A 23,416-nucleotide genomic window follows, 5' to 3' on the forward strand; every position below is an offset into this window, starting at 1 on the left:
TGCCACGTCACGGCGCCGCGTGCGTCACCGCTCACGGGAGCGAACAGACGGGGCGGGGGAGGCCGCGGTTTCTTGCTCCCGGTTGCCATGGCAACAGCCGCGCCTCCGCCGCCGCCCGGAGGGGTTCCAGCCAATCCGCGGCGGCCGCAGGGGCGGGACTTCCTGCGGCACCGGCGCGGCGGCAGGTGGGGGCCGGGGGGGAGCGGGAAGGGCCTGAGGAGGGGGCGCGGGGCCCTCCGGGTCCCTCCCTTAGCAACGGGGGGGCTCAGGGAGGGAGCCCGGGCCCTGCTTCCCCAAACCAGCCCGGGTTTGTCCTCCTGGGGGGAAAAACGTGGAGCCTGAGCCTCATTCGGGACCCCCGGGGCTCCGAATCCAGCCCCGAGCGGTTTAGGAGGATGGCATACCCACATTGCTTTGGTACGGACAGAATGAACCTCACTGAGTGTGTGGGCTTTCATGCCATTTAAACAGTTTTAAATAAACTACTGAATTCGTAGGTATTTTCATTTCAGACTAAAACGCGTGCAATCTGTAAAAATACAAACCACGAAGGGATGGGCAGACACAATTTTGGGAAGATAGCTGTGTTTAATTACACAGTGGTTTTGTTTTGTTTTTTTATTGCACAGTTTTGTTTTTTACTACACAGATTTATTACCGCAGAGAAAAACTGTAAGGAAGTAAAAGGTGCCTTGAGGCTGAGCTACAATAGGGACTTAATAGTTGGACTTTGCAGAAGGAATTAAAGCAGCATCTAGAAACATCCTGTATCTGCTAACTATGTAAACATTCACCAGACAGCTTGAAGATTTTCTGGTAAGGTTCAGCAGATCTTCTGTTGCATTAATTCTTCACTAGTCCTCCTCTGAATTAAATACATACTGTAAATACAGAGAACTGTGACTTACAGCGCTTTTGTAATTTTTGAAGTCTATATGGAAAAAAATCTTTGTCCCTAGTCATGTGCATGTTGCCGGTTATGAAATTTGAATCATTTGGACTATGGAGGAAGCCTAAAAAGTTCAGCTTGAGAACAGAAATCTGACAGGGAAAAAATAGAAGATACTCTAAAAAAGAGTAGATATGATGATGTAATAGGATAAAAGTTTCAAAGTTGGGACTCAGAAGTCAAAGCTGAATTCTATGAGGAGCCCTTGTGAGTGAATCCTCAGAGTAGATGGCAAGTTGCCATAAGGAGGAGTAATAGGACAGTATTTAGAGGTGGTGACACATTCAGGTTTCAGACAGTGATACTGGAAAGTATTCCTTGTCATACCCTTTTCATTCCTTGTCATACCCTTTTCAGCCCTACCTTAGAAGGTAGGGCTGAAAAGGGTATGACAAGGAAACTGGTAACGTCATTGCAATGAGTGTGTTCTACACTGCAAATGCTAAACCCTTTACTTAACCTGTGCTGAAATCTAATTAACAATAACATTACAGTCATAATCTGATTGATACCTATTTTACTCAAAAAAGTAAAATTGCATTGTCTGAACAGAAGAATCAGAAGGGTAGTGCAGCTTACTTTGTTACATACGTTTTACATTACATTTGTAAACTTAGAGATTCTGATAAAAACTGCTAAGAAAATATGTTGCTTATTTCAGATCTCTGCCAGGAGAATTTAAACACTGAAGGAAGATGTCTTTTTTCCCCAAAATATCTTTCCATTGTGAAGTTGAAGAATATCTCACCAAAGTATTCAGAAATAATGAGGTATGTGAAACAGATGCTGCTACTATTCATCAGCAAATATACACATTGAACACTGTTAACATTCCTTCAATTTAATATTTTGTTTGACTAATGCCTTACAACAAGGTATTATCTTCATATTAGTCACAGATTTTTAAATGTAGTTCAGTTTAGAATATAAAATTATTCTTTAGGACTGGTGGGTCAAAGTGACATGAAATATTTAAACTAAACAGTAAATCTGAAGCTTCAGTTTTGGATCCTGCTGAAGAATGGTCACAATGGAAATTAACCACATATTAATCCATAATATTAAGGAGAAAAGCTTTCTTGCCCCAGTCTTGCCCAAAATCAAAAATACTATAGACAAGTTATGAATTACTAATGTCAAGGGACACAAACATGATGTTTTTTATATCGGTTTAAGAGTTATCAATTGATAATTTTGAATCTGGTTGTCCATCTCTGGCGTATTCTTTCTTCAGTATCACAAAGCTCATTAGCAGTTGCCTTTGGTATTTGCTGCAGCCTTTTTGGAATCATCTTGCTAATAAGACCATTTTTGAACAAGTCCTTTTCAAGAAATCTATGAGGTTATTTCTGGGATTAGACCTCTGTTGCATAGACATTCCTCACTACTGCAAACCACACAACCATTGCTCTTACATTTCTACCTAATGTTTATTTTATGTTGTTTTTACAGAGCAAGAGGCTAGCTGCTGGGTGAATCTTGTTAATACTTTTAAAATTTTTCTTCTTTCCCTCTTAGCTTACAACTGCTTTAGGTGCAAAGGAAGCAGAGAGTAAATATCAATCTCTGTTAAGTCATCTATCTCATCCACCAGCTTTCACAACTGTTAGAGTCAACACCCACTTGTCCTCAGTGAAACACATGAAAAAAATGCTGTTTGAAGAGATCCAAAAGGTTTGTGCAATTTCTTTGTTACAGCAAAAATAACAAGATTTTTCATCTTTTGCCTGATTAAGAGAGCTTTTCATTACTGGAAACTATTCCTTAACTTAATACGTGTCGACAGCTATTAACATTATGCAGTCATATTGATTTCCTGTCAGCATTAAATGTTAAATGAAAATTCATTGTCTAGCAGGATTCAGCAGCTAATACATCCACAAAAAGCAAGACGAGAAGGAAAAAGACAACCAAGTCTTTTTGTAGATGGCAGATACAGACTTTAGATAGGATTGGAATACTTACGTAATAAACATCTAATTCTAGAGAAGATGTTAGAAACAGTTGAAAACTGTAGTTCAATATACTGTGTCTAAACTAGCATGTTTAGAACTTATTTTTAATAAAGATTAAAGGAGATTGGATGAATGTTTCCCTGCACAAACTGTTTAAGAAATTGAGACAATCTACATGTTGAAGAATCTTGCTAGAGTGATGCCCAGCAGCTGCCATGATTTTTTTCCTGTTTTTTAATCTTTACATGTTTTTCATTTCTACTTAATTAAACGTTTCTTTATGTGATAATATGTAAGCAATAATGTTTAAGAAGCAGATTATTTGGAAACGCTATCCTAGGTCTTTACTCTGTCTTAAAAAGATCCAGTTATTTGAGTAAATTATTAATGCTAGTGGGTGTATGGGGAGCTATTGGATGACAGGAGCCAAGATGTTTCTGTGATGCAGAGGCAGTTGACAGTATTCTGTTGGCTAGAATGGTAACGAGTTATGCTAATTTTAGCTTGATTTTAGAAATCTGGAAATTGATATTTTACTTTGAGGGAACATGCTTTGCTGAAAGCTGAATTTAAAAAAAAAGGCTTTTTGTAAACTTTTTATATTTTCAATTATGGTTATATTAGAAAGGGAAATGGCACAACAGTTATTAATAAAATTGTGCGCATTGATTGTATTCTTTCTTAAGAGAAAATAGTTATTTATCAGATGCAAACTAATTTATGGTTTTGCGTGTTTTGGGCTTGTATTTCAAAAGCCTTACACAAGGAGACATCCTCCTTTTAAAGTCCAGGAGTAGTTTTAAATTGGCAACCTCTCATTTTTTATTTTGCAACTATACACACAGCTCAGCTCTCAGTATCCAATCAAAGTTACATTGTTAAAATAAATAAAACGTGTTCTAGCATGGCATGTGTAGTACAACAGAAAATACAGAAGTTGATTTTTACTGTAATTTATAATTAATAGCATCAAAATAATAACACAGATTAGACCCAAGTTTCCCTGGTGGTGTTATTGTGACCTGGTGATAACATGACACAACTTTCCTCCACAAGAGAGTAAAAACCAGTGGTAGGGTTATGAGTGTCAGGACACCACCCCAGTCCCTGAAGTCAGTTCTCTCAGTGAATCCCTTTACAGCCTTGATACTTCTCTATTTGTTCATTATTTGGTGTTTTTATTATGGAGTGTCCCTTCCAACATAGCATTTCCCAATCTCTCTCAACTGTTTTCACTAATTTTTTTTTGTACTCTACAGCTTTAAATTCTGGGTGGAAAAATAGTTTTCAGTCTACTTAACTACTTCAGTACTACATTTCATTCTTAACAAGTGTATGTGTTTTTTTTTTAATTTATTTTTTTTTTAATTTTAACAGCAATTTAAAGGAATATGTGTTCCAGTTCTTGAGCACCCAGAACTCCAGGACATCTTATTAATTCCTGCCATTGGACCCAGGTTTGAAATTTTCAGTCTTTAACTGTAAAATGTCACAATATATACTTTACATATACCCACGTATTTACGTATTTCTTGTTAAACAGTTAACTAATTTGCTACAAATAAAACTTCTTTTATATTAAGACCTATTGGACAGTCAAATTGGGTGAGAGTTTTAGTCCTTAAAAGAAAGCATAGAGACGTTTTTTTCCTTATGAGATAAAGTTTTTATAGGGAAAATATAACATAACTGCATCCTCTCTGGAAAGCCAGGTAGGTGGCAGAGTAAAGAATAAAACTTTTTTTTTTTTGGGGGGGGGGGGGGGGTGAGACGACAGGAAGGATGTAGAGAATTACTGGATATAGTTTTAGAATAGAAAGTTTGTTTGTTATAAACAAATAGCTTAATGCAGTGTTTTCTTCCCCCGGGATCAACTCCAGAGCAAGGGGTAGGGAGACTGGAATCAATAATGCTGAGAGGACTCTTGAATAAGTTTTATCCCCTACAAAATGACTATTCATTCTTCTTTCTTAAGCTATATTGGAGTATTTCCCTTGTTGCATCTCTGTTTGCCCCTCGGAGTTTTTTTTATCATTTTATTGAATTAATTGATGAACATTTTATTTAAAGTATTTCCTTTGTGAAAACTAACATACTTCAGTTTACCTCTTGGAAGTAAAATGAAACATTTACATTGAATACATGATAATATAGAAGAAAAAATATGTAACTGACACACAAAAAAGTTATGAACCACATAGATTATTCGAGGGAGATATATATGTATTTCAGTATTTTGTTTTTTTTTGACTTAACTATATCTTGTTTTCAGGCAGGATTTAAAAAAACATGAATCTGAAGTCATTGTTGGAGCACAGTGTGGGTACGCAGTACTTCGAGGAGCACATGTTTATGTTCCTGGAATCATATCTACCTCAAAATGTAAGAGATCTCTAAATACATCTAGTTAAGATTTAAATAGGAAGGAAAAAATATCACCCTGATGAATTTCAGATAAATAGTGCCATTCTTTTTTTTCTTCTATTCACAGTTGAAATGAATCTTATAGTTGTATTATAGTGTAAATACACATTTTAAGTTTATTTAGCTTTTGCTAGAAAATTTCAGTATTGTTGTGCTATACTTACAATAAATTATATGTAATTATTTCTCACTTGCATTGTTACAAGTTCTTTACAATACATAATTCCTAGCTGAAGTATTAGTTCTCAAAGATTTCAGTTTCTTATATTTATTTAAAAAATTATATTTTTTATAAAATTTAAATTTCTTATATTTATTTAAGTCATGTTTAAAGTAAAACCTGGCTGGCTTTTTTTTGTTTGTTTTGTTTGTGTTTTTTTTACTAGTGATGCTTTCCAATGTTGTGGAAAAAAAAATTAAAAATATTTCCACAACCGATGCATCTGGATGGTAGGTGAATGTAAGGTGATAATTTAGTAAACAGTACTTGAAGATGTGTTCTCTCTTCATGAAGCCATGAAGGCATTTGCCTTTATGATCCTCTCATATTCCAAGTTACAAAAATTGATGTTTTTTTCCATTGGTAATTTTTTTCTTACCATTCATCTCTTTTGATTTGAGAGATCTAGGAGATCTAGTAGAAACTTCTAGATGAAAAAAACCTTCAATTGTAATGCCAGGTTCTTAAGAAATAGAAATTTGTGTTTTTCCATCTATCAATGCCTGTTAGACAAGCCTATTTATTTTTTATTTAAAGGTCAAATTAACTTTATGTGAAACTAGTATAATTTTGAATGATTCACCTCATTATTCTATTGTGATGAGATGTACTGATGATCATAGTCTTTATTATTAAACAAAGTGATTCAGGAAAGCCTTTTTCTATCCACTTAACTTAATTCTTTTGCCAAAGAACACATTCAAGAAGTTTTAAGCATGTGCGTAAGTCCAGTTCACTGAACAGGAATGTTTGTTAATCTAGGACTTGCTAAAGAAATAAGCATATTTGTGTAGCAGTTGTTGAAAATGCTTATTTTGACAACTTCATAAATATTAAAATCCTTCTTCGAGTCAGTAGTGATTTATCATAATTGCTGCATGTAGTTTTGCATAAAACATCAAATTCAAAGAAAATAAACGATATTATAACTAAAACTTTAGCAACACTTCAGGAGAACTGCAGATTTGAAAATAAAATGCATGCTCCTGCAGGCCAAATATAATAAGGCCATATTAAGCACAGATAGTTTTAACTAGGGAAAACAGAATACAGCAAGAACAGACATTTAATCACTGAACTAGCAACCCAAATGAGAATAAACTAATTATCAAGGGGGGAAAGGGAAGGAGAGTTTAATTTAACTGTACAAATTCTAAGTTTCATGTTTGTGAAGTACCAGTATAAGCTACCCAAGTTAACAGAAAGGGCAATTATCAACAGAGAGTGAATTAAAATCCTTTTTGCTTGAATACTGAAAAAAAAAAAGGTAAATACTGTGCTTGTTGGATGGGTTAAATTGCTGCAAATTTTTGTTCTGTGAAAATTAAACAGACAGTAACAAAAGTTACTGTTACACATTTCACATAATGTTTTGTGTCATGCATAAAAGGAAGCTACGCATAAACACACACACACAAAGGAATGTTCAGTGGCCATCCAGCAGATACTACCATTTAAAAATTCAGAAGGCTACTTGAAAAGTAGAAGAAAAGATTCCCAAATGCAACTCACAGAATTCTTGGGAAGCCGAATTGTTGTATCTTCTGGTTTCACCAGCCAGTCAGCTACCTTAGAAGTGTCATTTCAGAAAATTGTTTATTGCAGTTAGTGGTGACCTTTATTTTTAAGCATGTTTTTACCCAAGCATAGAGCTTTCTCACTATTCTACAAAATCACCTAAACCACCCCCCTTTCCCATCTATTTTTTTATTCCAGCTCAGAAAGCTCATTTAAGTCCCTAGACCTGGAGTTTTTTGTATACCTAAAATCTTTTAATTGGAGAAGTAAAACTTTTATAGGATTACTGAGAACAGCAGTTGCTGTAGAGGAAAGAGAGCCAAAGTGGAAAATTTATGTTAACAGGAATATATAATCTTGTGTATTAAAGCAACTGTTGGGGATAAGCAGCTGTAGTTATGTTCTACATAGCTACTGGAAGTTCATTAGACAAATTTAGTATTACTGCCTTTGTGAAATAATTGTCTCTCTGGGTATGAGCCAGTGTGGTTTGAAGTACTTCTGTGCCTGGAGTACACAGAAGACTGAATCCTGAAGAGCATGCTTAAAACTCCTGGGTGACCATGTGGTGACAAAAATAAAGTGAAGGTTTGTCTAGCCTCTAAGAAACAAGTCAAGCTGTCTGATTTGTAATCTAGTGGCTCTCAATACCTCTAGCTAGTTGATAGCTATTCACCACGTACACTTTCAAGCCTGATGTCAGTTAGTGTTTTTTGTTTTGTTTTGTTTTGTTTTTTATTACACTAAGAAAATCTAAATTATGCTGTGATATAGGAGTTGAAGTAATCTACTGAAAATCCTAAAATATTTGGTCACTACTGTCTTGTCAAGTATAAGATTAATCTCAAAATTTCTTTCTCAGTTATGAAAGCTGGAGATTTGGTCTCAGTATATTCGGATATTGAAGGGAAATGTAAAAGAGGAGCCAAAGAATTTGAAGGAGTCAAGGTTTTCCTTGGAAATGGGATTTCAGAACTGAGTCGCAGTGAAATCTTCAGCTCACATGGCCCAATGAAGTAAGTGCTTAGTAACTGCAATCTTTACCTACAGCTTTTCCAAGGGAAGGGAGAAGATGAGAAGGCATTTAAAAATGTTCTGTACCCTGTATGAAAGTCAAAGTTGGCTTTGACTGAGACCTGTGTGGCAGGTAGGTATTTCACTATTTTGGGGGAAGCATTAGCTTTTGAGAATATAATAGTGTTGTCCCTTCTGCTGTCTTGTCACTTCACAGCTAAGGTGGTAGCAATACAATGACTCTGTGTGGCAGCATGCGAAGGAAATCCAAATTATGATTAAAATTCTACAGTCAATATTAGCAGATAACACATTTAGTTGCGTAATGGAATCCAGATACCAATTTACTTGAAAGACAGGAGGAAGTAAATGGAGTGCTTTTCAAAATTTGCTTAGCATATGACTTCATTAATATAGAACAGATATTAATATAGAACGAAAAAATGTTAGTACAGAACAATCTGGTAAAATTATATTTTGGTAAATTCTTCTCTTATTTGGATGGAACAGAGCTGTAGCCTTGCCCATTTCTCTATCTCCTAAAAATATTTGCAAGTTGTTTTTTTTTTGGTTTTTTTTTTTTTTGGAGGGTGAAGGGAGCAGGTCATATATCTTTAAAAATATAACAGCATCTGCCACGGTAGTTATCTAATTAAGGATTACTTGCTTCTCTGTTTTGTATCCAAAGCATATGGCTTGTTCTTCTTCTGTTGTCTAAAATGTGTACAAAAAGCAGTGTATGAAGAGTGTGACATCAAACTGATGACTGAAGCTTTACATCATAAGAACAAACTGCAAAAGATATAGTAACAAAGATCACACTGTTAGGGGATTTTTGGTGTATTAGAGCTTAAATGTAGTAAATGTATTATATTCTTGTGGCATTGTTGACATAGACTGGCAGTATGTAAAATCTGTAGTCTGCGAGTTTGCTTCCTCATATCCTTCCTCCTTGTTGTAGGACTGTGCAGTGCATATACAAAATAATATTCTTTTTATCTTCAGAACATTATTGTTTTCAGACTCAGTTTTGTGTGTTTTGTGATTTTCTTTTTATTGTCGTCCACTCTCTTGTAAACCTATCCTAACATAACAAAGTTATGTCATAACTTCATCCGTATTTGAAACTTCTGTTTGCTTCTAAGTTTAAACCTTTGTTTTGCAGGTAAATAAGTGTTTTGAAAAAGATTTTCTGTAGTTATTTGAATGAAATCTCAGTCTAGAAAAACAGAGGAAGATTTAAGTGCTAGTGCCCTAATGCATACCTGGCTAGCCAAAAGCAGTTATGGATTGAAATTAACATATTTTAATCTGTTTTTCTGCATTTTCTTGTATTGTCAAGGCTTGGATTAGATATCCATTTGTCTTATGTATAAAGCACGTAACTTTTCCTTATGCAATTTTTTACATATCATTCCACTTTATAATGTAGTAGATTTTGTGTTACAGTTTACCCAACTTAATGATGTCATCTTAAAGAATATCAGATTGCTAAATTATAAAAGTATGTTTCTTAGTCAGTTTATAAACGCTTTTATTTTTGCAAGATTTTCTTTCAAATTTCTGTAATAAGCACAATGATTTTAATTTAATACTGTTAAAATGATAAATCTGAGTTCTTGAAACAATTTGTTTCATGCTTTTCAGTGGAATGGGCATCAGAATGATAGAGCCAGTCTACCTCAGTCCGTCCTTTGACAATGTGCTCCCTAGTCATTTGTTTTTACAGGTATGTTTTTAACAAAAATAAAAATCTCTACTATTCACAGAATAATGAATATCCTCTAATAACCCATTGATTATGTATTATGGAACCTAATTCACTATTTGGCTTGAAAGAAAACAAAGCACTGAAAATGAACGTAGTATCTACATGAAGCTAGTTTAACCACACTGATTCTGAGATATTAGAAGGGACTTCAAAGTGACTTAAGAGATAGTTTAAAAAGCAAAAATTCTTTTTGCACAGATATTCCACAGAACTTTTAGCTTTTTGGAATTGGCTTATGAACTACAAAATACGAGCTTCTTTCAGGGTACATCATTCTGTAGATAATGAGGAAAATCTCCAAATATTCCATTGACTTTAAGCTTAAGAGAACTTGAACTTCATTCAAGACAGCTTTTTCTTTTGCAGCTTTAATGCTACTTTTCCCACCCACAACAAATCTGATTAAAATATGCAAACATGACAATGGGCCACCTGTGCTATGTTGAAATGTAGGACGATGAAATCATGGAACTTTCTAGTTTTCTTAGATCAGGTAAATTTCTTAATTTCAGTTTGTTGAAATAATAATAATAATAAAAAGAACACTTCAAGTAGATGTCTGAGGCTATGCCAATAATTGTTGTGTTTTTTTTTTTTTACTGTAAGTATGAACGTTCCTTGGGTTAAAAAAAAAAAAGAAAAAGCAAGCCATCCAGCCCTCAAAGAAGTGGTTCCAATCCATAAAGCAAATGTAAATTCTATGTCAAATAAATCCACATATCATGGTCATATCATGGCCACAGTCAGTTAGGTTTGAATGCCTCCAAGGATGAAGACTTTCTGGGCAACCTGTTTCAGTGTTTGATCACACTCACAGTTAAAAATAAATAAATAAAATACTTTTTCTTGTTTTTAAATGGAATTTCCTGTACTTCAATTTGTGCTCATTGCCTCATGTCCTGTCACTGGATAACACAGAGAACAGTCTGGCTTGATCTTCTTTACTTTCTTCCAACTGTTATTTATATACATATGGATAAGATCCCCCTGAGACTTCTACATATGTAGTGGGTTTACGTGGCAAGGTTTTTAGACAACATGCTAAACAGTCTCAGCTCTCTCAGCCTCTCCTTTCATGCCGGGTTCTCCAATCCCTTAAGTATTTTTGTGGCCCTTAGGTGGACCTACCCCAGTATATCCATGTACTGGGGACACAGCACTCCAGATATGCTTCACCCGTGCTGAGTAGAGGGGAAGGATCACCTCCCTTGAACTGCTGGCAATGCTTTTCCTAACAGAGCCCTGGAGGCTGTCAGCCTTCTTTGCCAGGAAGGCGTGTTCCTGGATCATATTCAAATTCTTGTCCACCAGCATCCCCAAGGCCATCTCTGCAAAGCTGCCTTCCAGTCAGACTCCAGCCTGTGCTGGTGCATGGGGTTATTCCTTCCCAGGTGCAGGATTTAGCATTCATGTTTGTTGAGCTTTATGAGGTTCCTGTTAGTCCATTAATCTTCCAAGGGACCTCTGGAAGGGTTATGCTGGAAGACAACATAACCTTCCAGTTTATTAACTACTCTTCCCAATTTTTTATCCTCTGCAAATTAGCTTAGAGTGCACTCTGTTCCATCACCCATGTCCCTACTGAAGAGGTTAGATGGCATTGGCCCCAGTGTTGGCCACTGGGGTACACCACTATTGACTGTCCATCTGGACTTGTTGCCACTGATCACAACCCTTTGAGACTGGCTTGTCTGACAGGAATTTGCAGTGTGTGAGATGAAGGCCCATGTATGATAGTGTATGATAGAATTAATTATTGTTCATTTTCTTGAATGCTGTGGCATGGAGCTTGAAAATTTGCTAAGCAAAGAGAACATGTAGTAAGGTCATCCTTAAAAGATGTACCTTGTACCTTTGTGTTCAACCATATTATAAAATAATTTTTGAAGTATTTCCTTATTTTGTACAATGCATTTTTTTATTTGTTCACACTGCATATTACTTCTCTTCAGTGTATCTGTTCAGTTAATACAATTAGTAGCACAGTTTCTCAGTACCTTAATTGATCAAGTTTAAACTCCTGCCTGTTAATCTGGTTGCTTGATACTAAACTACACCAATATATTCATGGAGTAAATGTTCCAATATACCAGGTTAACATAAAATACTTGTAATATGCAAAGCCACTCTATGTCTGCAGTAGTATCAGTTTGTTTTATCTTTGTTTTTAGCAGTGGTGTCTCCCTAGTCATGAATATTTAAATTTCAGTCATGGATACTCTTGGATGCAGCTTTAAATAAAAATATATAAAAAAAAAAAAGCCACTGGTGATTTCAGACATCTATTGTTTCTTTTATACAAAAATCACAATATTTAATTTTCTCTTAAGGAACTGACAGCAATATCTTAAGTATCTTCACAGATTAATTACTTTTTTAAACATATTCATCATTTCTTAATACAGGTTTTGGTACAGACCATAAGATCTAAATGGTCCCATTTTTGTTTTTGATAGAACTTGCCTTCAGTGGTTGTGAGCCATGTTTTAAACCCTCAACCAGGAGAGAGAATTTTGGACATGTGTGCTGCACCTGGAGGAAAAACAACCCATCTCGCAACATTAATGCATGATCAGGTAAGAGGAGTCATTAGGCATTTTCTGTCTCAATAAAGAAAGTCTGACCATTTTTCGTTTTAATAGTGTACTTCACTTACCTCTGTGAGAATGCACAGATAACTTAGAACAGCAAGCTAATATTTGAACATTCTGCTTACCAGTGTATTTTGTTTATTACTGAAATGGGCACAAACTAACAAATACTCATTGTCCCATTTAAAACTTTATTTGCTGCAAATTGAAATCAGACATTTCAACAGGTCACTTTTTGAATGTTAGAGACTTATTTATAATGGAAAAATTTGCTTTCCTTGAATGCAACTCAGGAATATGCTGGATTCATGAAACTGATGATGTTTGGAAATTGTGGCTTACTGCTGTGTGCTGAAAGAGTGTACAGCTTTAAAATAGGAATTGGAAAACAGTATAGAAAACACTGTCTAAAGCCCAGACCATTTTATCCAGATGTCTTTCAGGAAATAGTTCCAGTAGTGGCTGGAATGGGCCAGATGGGGAAGACCTGTTTCAGTCTGTGTTCTTGTTCCTGAGAGACTCTAAAGAGAGGGAATTATCTCTGTATATCCACAGTACAGCACATGTGCAGTAAATCCACTGTTTTAGCAACAGACGTAACAACTTTCAAGCACCATCAGATGTTAATGTGCATGTGCAGTATGTTGAATGGTGATAGGGAAGAAGCAGTGGCACCAGGTCATCGAGTGCTTGTACAAGGGGTGATTTGGCTCACAAGAACGAGGACTACTGATTTGGCTTTGGAGAACGAGGACTACTGGCGTGTAGATTTAAGAATAATAACATTATTTAGGGAAAAATAAGCTTCATTCATTACATTGCTTGAAAGGGAAAAAAAATCAGGAATTGCACATCCACTTAATCACTATGTTTTTGATTTTAAAAAAAACTTTTTTTTCAGGGTGAAGTAATAGCAATGGACAAGATAGCTAACAAGGTCAAAAAAATTAAGCAGAACGCTGAATTACTGCAGTTGAATTGTATTAAGGCATTTTGCTATGATGGAACAAAGGCACTTTCAGTTGAGAAGAGAGAGGATGAACAAGGTAAAGTAAACAACTTGGGTAGTAGTAGTATTTAGAATAAGTAATAATCTTTTTTTTTTTTTTTTTAATCAATAGTATTAAACCTGCCACGAGTCCACAAGTTTTGAAATCTTGGCAGATAGCTAGGTTGCTTCGGCACTGTGGATGTCCTATTATTTTCTACTCTGTTGTGATTATCAGCTTCTCCATAAAGTAAATACAAAGCTCAGACTAACTGTCCTTATCATAACCTAATATGCTCAAAAGAAATGCATTCCAGATACTATCAAAGATTGATGAAGCTTTAAACCTTCTTTCATGAAGATGTTTAACCCCATACTCTGAATTGTTTGGCTTAGCCTGAGAAATAAATTACTTCTGCAGAATTGTTTGGTTTTCCTGCCTCAGAAGCCTCATCTGTAAAATGGGGTTATTAATACCTAGCTCCCGGGTGTATTGCAATGTTTAGCTCATTAATGTTTGTTCAGCTGTTTACGGGAAAGTTCTATAGAAGCACAGTGTATTATTTTGAGTTCATTTCATTTGCTTTTCTGTGGTACCATATTTATGATACTGGTTCTGTTCCCATGATGAAATGATTTGAACAGTATCTGCTGTCTAGATTATTTTTAGTTTGTTGTGCAAAGTATGCTGTTCTTTCTCACTCTATCTCATCCCAGTCACTGGTTAGCCTAAGTAGGGATCAGGTTGCATAATTCACCTTCCTTGTCCTTCTAGTTTGTTCTTAAAGGTATTTTTCTTAATCATCTATGAGCATAAAATATTGTAGGTGGTTTGTAGCACTTACACAGATGAACAAGAGCTAGCTATAATACTGAGAGATCATGAAAGCTTTTCTGTACAGCCCTGCAATTATGACATATTTTGAATGTTGTAGTAATGAATCAGAGGTAGATAAATTGGTAGTGCCAAAATAGACTCATTTCTGCAGTGCTGGAACAAGCTAGGCAGCAGTAGTGTGAAGTCACCCACTGGTTTTCACTTGTGACCTAGCTTGCATATCTGAGGGACAGAAGGAGAAAAGGAGGCAAAACTCTTCCTTGTTGGTTACTCACAGATACACATATGGAGCCTAGACTTCTGTTTTGGTAATCCTGAGCTGAAAAGTTTTTCCAGCACTAAGACAACAGAAACTTTTGGGCTGTTGAGCCAGTGGGATTTGGAAAGTTGAAAGGATAGGTTCTGCATCTAGAAGTTGCATATTCCCTTATCTGTACAGGCAGTATTCAAAATTAGTTCTTGTCTTCACAATCACTGTTTATTAAATTGTTCTGCTGTGGAGGAAGCATGTGTATTACATTAGAACTTGTAATATTTCACATTATTATGAAGCTCTTTATGTTCTATATGCATCACAGTTATTATCTAGATAGTCCAATTATGTTACTTCAGGCAGTCTTAATAGTTAAATAGTCGTAAGGTTTCTCTCACTGAAGATTCACACACTTTTTAATTCAGTTATGAGCTGTCTGTGGTTCATAACAACCTGTATGTACAGCTGGTTACCTAGCACCTCTGACCAATCGTATTTCAACAGATTTGATTTTTACATTTTACTTTCAAAATATTAAAGTTGAAAAATATTGCTGTCTAAAGCGATCGTGTATTGTTTGAGCTCCCAAAATGCTAAAAATTCTGTGAGATGAAATCTACCACAGGCAGTGCTGATGCTTGTCTCTAACTGCAATCACTTTTGCAGAAACCATCTATAGCACTTAAATGTTTTATGTCAAGCAAGCACTAACAGCTTGTCATTATCTGTAGTGAAATCTCAAGGAAAGACAACCACATTTTACATTGCTGTTTTCACAGAAGGACCTCCGTTCTTACCAGAGTCATTTGATCGGATTCTTCTTGATGCTCCATGTAGTGGGATGGGGCAGAGACCAACCATGTCTTATTCCTCAACTTTAAAGGAAGTGATGTCTTATCAGCCACTGCAGCGCAAGCTTTTCACTGTGGTACGTATTAATCATTGAGTAGCTAAATTAAATTGAACATCAATAGTTTTGCAGGGTAAAACTTATTTCCCCTCCCTCCCCCCCCCCAAATGATGCCTCATCTTCCCTATATTTTCAGGGGTTAGGTGTTGGGATGTAATTGTCCGGAGCCAAAAATTTCAAAGTTCTTTCTATTCAAGGCAAATGGATTGCCAGAGTTCCATGAAAAAATCCATGAAACTATTTGCCATTCCCTCTTTGTATGTCCCTCTTTCTGAATATAAGTTTCATGTTCATTCTTTGCCCTTTTCTAGGTCCACTTTCTTTCATTCCTAGTTGCAGTTCTTAGCTGCTTTTAGATTCTATTCTTATTTGCTATAATATAATACTGCAAAGCTTTAAGTACTGACATTTCTTCTTTATCGGAGGATATCTTTGCTAAGCTTTTCTTCTTTCTTTGCTTTCCCAACTAAAATTTTTTCTGTCACAAAGTCATCAGCAGTTTTTAGCTTATCCCTAAACTTGTTTGAAGAATACTGAAGCTTATGCATCTTGCCTGATTTCCCAGGAGATCTTGTGCTATCATAGTCCTTGGGGACCAGTAGTTCCCAGAACGCTTGTTCTTCTGCAGATGTCTCTTAGGGTGCAGCCTGTCCTTTGAAGCTCAAGTATCTGAGTAACTTTCATAAATTGAAATCTACCTAGTTTTCAGTTTCCTATTCTCTGTACACCAAAAGATTTCCAAATTTTTTTTTTTTTTCTTAGAGGAAGTAGTGTTTAATGTATCTGTAAATTTGGAATTTCCTGTTTTAGAACTAAACCCAACATCATCTAAGACTTTGTTTTCTGATAGCTACAGAGACTGAGGAATTCCCAAAAAAACAAATCACTTGGTGTTCTTTCAAGATGTTAGATCTTTGGGGATTTATTTTCCTCTTGCATCTGGTGTTGTGGAGAACAAGTTAAAGAACTTAGGCCATTTGGTCAGCTTTGTTTTCTCTCTTTCATAGCTGATGAAGTCAAAAGAGAAGGAGGAAATTTGAAATCATTTATGACTGTTTAAATATTTATAAAACAAGACAGTGCTCTCCAGTCTTTCATAAAATCCCTCCTTTAAGTAAAGATATAATTCAATTAGTCTTTCAGCTCTATCATATCTGCTACTGGGTAAAGTCAATTCATTGAAGCATGGGAAAGATACGTGTAAGACATATATAAAAATTTTTGTATTTGTTTTTATTTTTTTTAATCTTTCAGTTTCATCCATTTCTGTTTATAATAGTTGGAAGAATATAAGTCACAGAGCAGGTTAAAATATTTTCTGTGCAGCAGCATGGACTCTTGCAACTTCACTGCATATAACTTCCCTGCAGTGGTGCTGTAAGGTACTATATGGGATATGTGAGGGAGTACAAAGCTGGGAGGCCATATTACAACTTCCCTTGCTAGTAAGAGAGTGGTTGGGCTGATGCTGAAGGACAAGATTCCATGATTCTTGCCTACATTTGAATTATATGTATTCAAAGTGAATCACAGCTTGAAAAGCAGCATAGATATAACTTCATGCCAAATATGTGGAAATAGCTGACATATAATATCACTGATAAAAATACTGTATATTGATGCTTGGCAACAGGTAATGAAAACAGAATGCGACTGTCTGAGATAGGCAGAGCTGTACAAATAACAAATCTTACAAGGTGAATCATATCAGTAGCATTAATAAACTGCATGAGCTATAATGCTGATTTTGAAAGAAAAGCCATTCTATGCCATGGGATCCTTTAATGTAGTCCCTGAGAAGAAATAGCATCCTAATGTCTATCTTAGACAGAAAGATTTGAGTTAATTAAGCGTTAAGTTTTAATAATATAGCTTAATTGATTTATTGGTTAATGTTGCTTAATATGCAGCTTTTTTACATTTAAATATAAACTGTTGTTTTTTCTCTGCAGGCAGTGAAATTGCTGAAGCCAGGAGGTGTTCTAGTGTATAGTACGTGTACGATTACACTTTCTGAAAATGAGGAGCAAGTTGCATGGGCCCTAGAAACTTTTCCATGTCTCCAGCTTCAGGGACAGGTACTGCTATTTACAGCATACTTCACACAAGCCAATGAGCTTGTTTTGGCACTGTAAAATTGTGCAGTGTATTTACTGTCAATAAATATCGTTTTTACTGGAGAGAATTCTAACAGCTCGGGATAGAAATAATGCAGGGACTTCTGAGACTCTTCTAAACCTATATTCATGTTTAATTGAGCTTCACTTAGGGAACATTAAGTAGTTTCTCACTGTGTACTATGGTTGTTTTGATTTGTACAACAGTCATTTAAAACACAAGAGGGGTAAAAAATAGTTCAGACGGGTTAAAATTTCTCTTGCTATTCTTACTTTATATTAATATATTTTACTCTGTTTTTCTGCACATTAATAGCAAAGGTGAACAAGTTTTTATTGAAGCTTCTGAAGTAGTGAAGACTTTAAAAAAAAAAAAAAGAGTGGGAAATAAATTGGAAGAACAGGGTACTTTGAGAAAGGAAGATTTTATATGTATGAGAACCATTTTTGTATTACTTTAAGAATGAGGGAATAAATTTATTTCAGGCTCAGTGTCCCAAGACTGTACCTTGTCTTTTCTGGAGCCAATGTCTAACATAAAGGTGTCTACGTAGGTAGTATATAGGGAGATACTAGAATTTGTATGTATGATGCGTGCATTTCAAAAATATATCACTTTTATTAGTACCTCAAAAATACTTTATCATCAGACCATATGTGGCTCTCTTCTTCTTTGCTGATGTGACATGTTGGAGCGGGTTAGTGTTAATAATCATGGCTTTGGGGAAACGCTTAGATCTGGTACTTGTTTAACTTGTACTTTCTGTAATGACTTGTCTTAAGAAGTTTAGATGCATCTGATGCGCAAGAGATACACGAGAAATTATAAGAAGGCTGCTAAAGATTTAAGAGAACTGAAGCTTTTATTAAAACATTTTGTTTGTCAGGGTTCTTCTACCTGTTGGTACAACTCTAAACATCCCATCTATTTCCATCTTCTCTGTATTTTTCAATTCAATCTGTTTCAGCTGAGATTGCACGTTTTACCTAACAGGATAGAAAATCATACTCAATAGAATGACAAATCAAAACACAAGCCCTTTTAACTTAAATGCAAGATTTTGATTTCATAGACTTGATCTCTCACCAGCAGTATGTCTTGAGTTTTCACACAAAAAAATGGCATCTATATAAAAATGAAACTTTTGTGTATTGTGTATTTTAAATAAGATACTGGCTTGTTTACCTACAGATTATAGTATTTTACAACCAGATCCCCAGTAATGTAAACTAAGGTGATCTTTTGCAATGAACAGGAAGCTAGAGCCTAGGGCTGACTTACCTTATGGTCCTTCATTTATTTCCCATGTTCTGTAGTCTCTCAGTGGACACCTGCTTTACACCCAGTCCACTGTTTCCCGTGTTCTCACTTTTGCAATGGGTCCTGGAATCATGTTGTGCAAGGCAAAACAGGAGATGGAGCCGTCGGTGTTGATCTCATAGGTGGAGGTTACTGCATGGCAGCCGATCGTTTGTGCAGACTTACTGCCTCTTAGGGATTTACACACAGGGTATATTGTGTATCAGCTTAAATGCAGTAACTGAACTGGAAGGGAAAAGGAGAAGGTAGAGGAAAAGAAATTGGTCTTTGAGCGAGCAAGTCACTTCACCTTGTGTAATATTTTCAGTAGTCTTTTACCTTTCCATCCTTCAATTTCATTGCTTAAGTCACTACCTCTTTTCTTCCTTTGTGTATTATTTTTTTCTCAATTTGCTACAGGTACCTCCTTTTGTCTCTTACCTGGAAAGCATTGAAATCATATTGAGGGAAAGCAAGAGAAGACTCAGTCTGCAGCCTCTCGGCTGCCCAGCTTTAGAGCACACAGTACATGATTAAGCAATTAGCTCGCATCACGTGCTGTCTGGGTGAGCTCGTGTGTCAGCAAAGTCTGAGGGCTCAAAAATTCTCTGCTGCATTACAGACTATACCAGACTAGATTTACAAAGGAGTTTGTTCTTTTGCCATTACAATTCCGGCTTTTTTTTTTTTTTTTCTCTTTAATGCACTGGAGGAATTACCCAGCTAAGAATTAGATTTTTCCACAAATCACCATATTTATTAAATAAAAAACATCATCAGAAGAGGGCTGTGACTTTAAACACAGCTCCTTTCTAGGATTTTGATGCTAAATGTCCTCTCCTAAATTGAAGAACACTAAAGTTGTTCCTTTCTTTCTTTCTCTGTCATATACATGTATACACGTATGGGGTAGTTACAGTATTTTCATTTACCCATTAGTCTAATTACATAACAAAGAAAACCCAAAGCTCAAACTTTTTTCTGCAGCATCATCATCTTCCAAAATGATGCCTCTTTAGGCAGAGTTCTGGAGTGGCACTTTCAGTCTCTCCAGTTGAAGTTTATAAGGTAAAGAATCCAGTTATTTCTACTACTGGTACTAAGTATGTTAGTAACTGACTAAGGGATCACTGTTTCTGACAACTTAAAGCTATTAGTATACAGAAGAGCTTCAACACTTACTTAATAGTGGAAAGATAAAAAAAAAAACTAAAACCTTTCAGACATATTGGCTGGTGATAACAGCTTTTTTGTGATGTAGGTGATTTCCCTCTTGGGTGATGAAATGATTTGGATCTGTGTATGTACCTGTCCTCTGTAAGTGCCCTAATGACTAAACTACTGGGCTAAAAGCGCTTGACTGCACCACCACCTCTTCAGCGGTCTGTGGGTCTGGTGCATGTACCCATGCACACAGCTGCCACATTAAGACAAGAAAAGCAGGGCTGCATGATTTCCAACTTTTCCCCCAGTGTGATGGATACAAACCTAGCTCGGCCGCATTAAGAGGCAGGCAGCTCTGCATAGCCTTAGAGGAGTACGTGTAGGAAACCAGGAACTTTTCACTGATGCAGTAATTTGCTTTTCTGTGTCACTTGCAAAGGAACCTCATATCGGAGGAGAAGGCATGAGGGGAGCTGGACTGGCACTTGATCAGCTGAAGCTGCTGCAGAGATTTGATCCATCTGCTGCAACTGTGCAAGGAATGGATATTAAAGCTTTGCAAGATTCCCAGGAAGATGATTTGATTTCACTGGCAAATAAGGACTGCATAGGATTTTTTATTGCAAAATTTATTAAAAGGAATGGTAAATAAGCATGCAGCAATACAACCTGAAAAAAAAATACCTCTGTGAGGCTGAAGTATGGCTCTTGATGCTGCGCCGTTGCCAAGCCAACAGGCTGACGGCAGGGTTGCTGTGGCAGCCAGAAAAGCTGCCAGCTGCTCTGCTGGGAAAGGGCTGCGGGCTGGGGGAAGGGCACGGTCATTTGGGGTCAGTTTGCTTTCCTGTGACAGACAGCAGGTCACTGCTTGAATGACAAGCATGTTCAATCACACTTCAGTCTGTTGGCTCTCGCCATGCGAGCAGCTTGGCTAGTGCAGGAAATGCAGGAACAGGGTGTGTTTTTTTTTTTTTTTTCTTTTTTTTGGAGGGGAACTGGGGAGGTAAGGTCCTTTAGAAAATGCAATCATCAATAGGTGGGAACTATTACTGTGGATTTTGGAAAAAAAGCAGTTTCAGTGGAGATTTACTGATTGTTAATGCTTTGTTAAGTAGTGCTTCAGGAAACGCTGTAACATTTTTACAAATAACTTTTATAAATTGATACTTAGAACCTCATTTCTCTTTTATTTTAATACAAGCAAGATTCTCTGTACACATAGTATATACACAAAATACGATTAGGCTTTGTAGCATGTCTTTTATAGCAGCATGAATATATTAAACCATCTCACTCTGGGAATGTAAATAAATATTGTTTCAACATCAAACTTCCCATGCATAAACTGTATTGGTTCCCAAACAGCCTATTGGACTGGCTGACAAGTGACAATTTTAAAATCAAACATTTGCAGTTGAAGGGGCTACAGCTGTGATAAATATATCAAAAGACAGAAAACAATGCATAATATCATCTGAAATGTTGCAAATCACCTTTCAAACAACTAAGAATATTAACTCTACTGGTTAGAAAGCATCAACGACTAAAATCATATGAAAATTTAAACTGGGGAAGCATGCTAATGAGAACTGACTTAATACACTGCTTAAAGTTTTAATAATCTAAATTTCTTAAATGTGTCGTATGTATTTGAAAAATTCTGCTTCAGTTACAGAGGTGTTCTCTGTCTGAATAGTGTTCTCTTTTGTACTGCTGGAAATAGCACGAAAATCGGAGGGAAAAAATAAGCATGGTTCAAAAACCTAAACTGACGTCTATGTTTTGTTGTGGGCTTTTTTGTTGTTGTTGCTGTTTTCCCACTGATTTTCAAAGCATTATCTGGAAAAAAATACCTTATTTTGCACACGATTATTTGGTTGGATTAAAGAGTGACATTTCTAGTTTGCTTTCGTACTGTCAGAAGTGCTTTTGCATTTATTCAAAACAATTTATAAAACTCTGTCACTAGTCTGGCTGTGTACTTATATTTGCTATAAATGTTTTGATATATGTTTTGTACTATTCTTGAATAAATCAAATGTCTCCTCTTCTGTTCTGCTAAGGCTGCTTAGTACGTACTCTATTAGGCCTATCCTAGCAGACTAGAAGGAGGGAACTCTTGCTTACTTTGGTAGCTCACTCCTTGCTGTTAACCGTGACATGCCAAAAGAAGATTTAAAGTCATCTTGATTCATCAGTAGTAGGTAAGATAACCCATTTACAATTGTAATCACTTGTATTATAAATTACAGTCTTTTTAGTCAAAATATGACTACAATAACTACTTGGTAACAAAATGTATTAGTCCTTTACTGTAAGTACATGTTGAAATCTTTAACTTGGTGCTAGTAAAAAAGCATTTTTTTTTCAGAATATATAAACTCTGTAAACATTAATCAGCATACATAGACTATATATTGAAATTTGCAGATACCTATAAAGGGAGGAATTTTTGCCTCCAGTTTCAGTAGCAGGATCTGTGCAATGCTGAATTCTTTGCGAAAATTTGAGAAGTTATCATATTTATTAGTTATAAACAGTCTTTTCAAGAAGGTGATCTTGATTTTATATGAGAAATTTCTTAACCCTTCCCCCCCCCAAAAAAAAAAAAAAAAAAAAGCAAATGACTTACATTTGATTCCAGTGTAATTGCAAACCAGACTTAACATGGAAGAAAAAACACTGCTGATATCTGAACTTCTAACTATTAGAGTTGTTTCTGCAAAAGTCACTGATAGACTTGAATAAGCAGTCAGTATATTAAAGAGCTAAGCCTCAGCTGTCTCCCCTGGACCACCTCTCTGCTGGTAATTTAGGGAGAGGGGATAACACAAGGGGAGAGAGAAAAAGATTTCTCCATCAGGCAGTTCAGAACAGGAACTTAATTGAGATGCTTTAAATCATCACTGGAAGGAGCCAGCCTCATTTTGACTGTGGTCAAAGCTTGCTAAGTTACATGTCTAAAGCTGGATAGATGTTCTTGTTTATCTTTCCAGTGTGACTGTAATTTTAACTAAAAGTACAGGAATTATAGTACTTTTCACAAATCTTAATGTATGGTGTATATGTATTTTTTAATACCAGATGTGGTTATTTTCCTGATAATGCTTTGCAGACTGAATCATGCTTCAGTGTCTGGTGCTGAAAAACAATTGAAATACATATATATAATACATACGTATATATATCTCACACTGTGAGATATTATATATTAAATTAAGAAAAAAAAAAAGTTATTGTAATTTTAATGAAAGATAAACCCTACAAAACAGATTAGGCATACAATCAGATCCTGTCTGGAAAAAAAAAAATTGAATCCGAAAAGTACCTTTCCCTATTTGCAGAAATAGATTATTAGTAATGGTGCCAAATCTAAATATTTATCTTGGTCAATATAAAAATAT

General features: G+C 35.8%; 1 protein-coding gene across 1 annotated transcript; it reads left to right on the plus strand.

Moving 5' to 3' along the window:
* Positions 1-333: 333 nt before the first annotated feature.
* On the plus strand, positions 334-20,970 carry NSUN6 (NOP2/Sun RNA methyltransferase 6). The gene is made up of 13 exons (XM_084283265.1): positions 334-417; positions 650-816; positions 1,611-1,719; positions 2,468-2,623; positions 4,282-4,361; positions 5,177-5,286; positions 7,929-8,082; positions 9,728-9,809; positions 12,308-12,427; positions 13,344-13,488; positions 15,301-15,449; positions 17,384-17,509; positions 20,452-20,970. The coding sequence occupies exons 3-13, from the start codon at positions 1,645-1,647 to the stop codon at positions 20,662-20,664; spliced, it is 1,410 nt and encodes a 469-aa protein (XP_084139391.1). The 5' UTR covers positions 334-417; positions 650-816; positions 1,611-1,644; the 3' UTR covers positions 20,665-20,970.
* The last annotated feature ends 2,446 nt before the right edge of the window (positions 20,971-23,416 follow it).

The sequence above is a fragment of the Netta rufina genome (assembly GCF_964035555.1).
Source record: "Netta rufina genome assembly, chromosome: 2".
Taxonomy (NCBI): domain Eukaryota; kingdom Metazoa; phylum Chordata; class Aves; order Anseriformes; family Anatidae; genus Netta; species Netta rufina.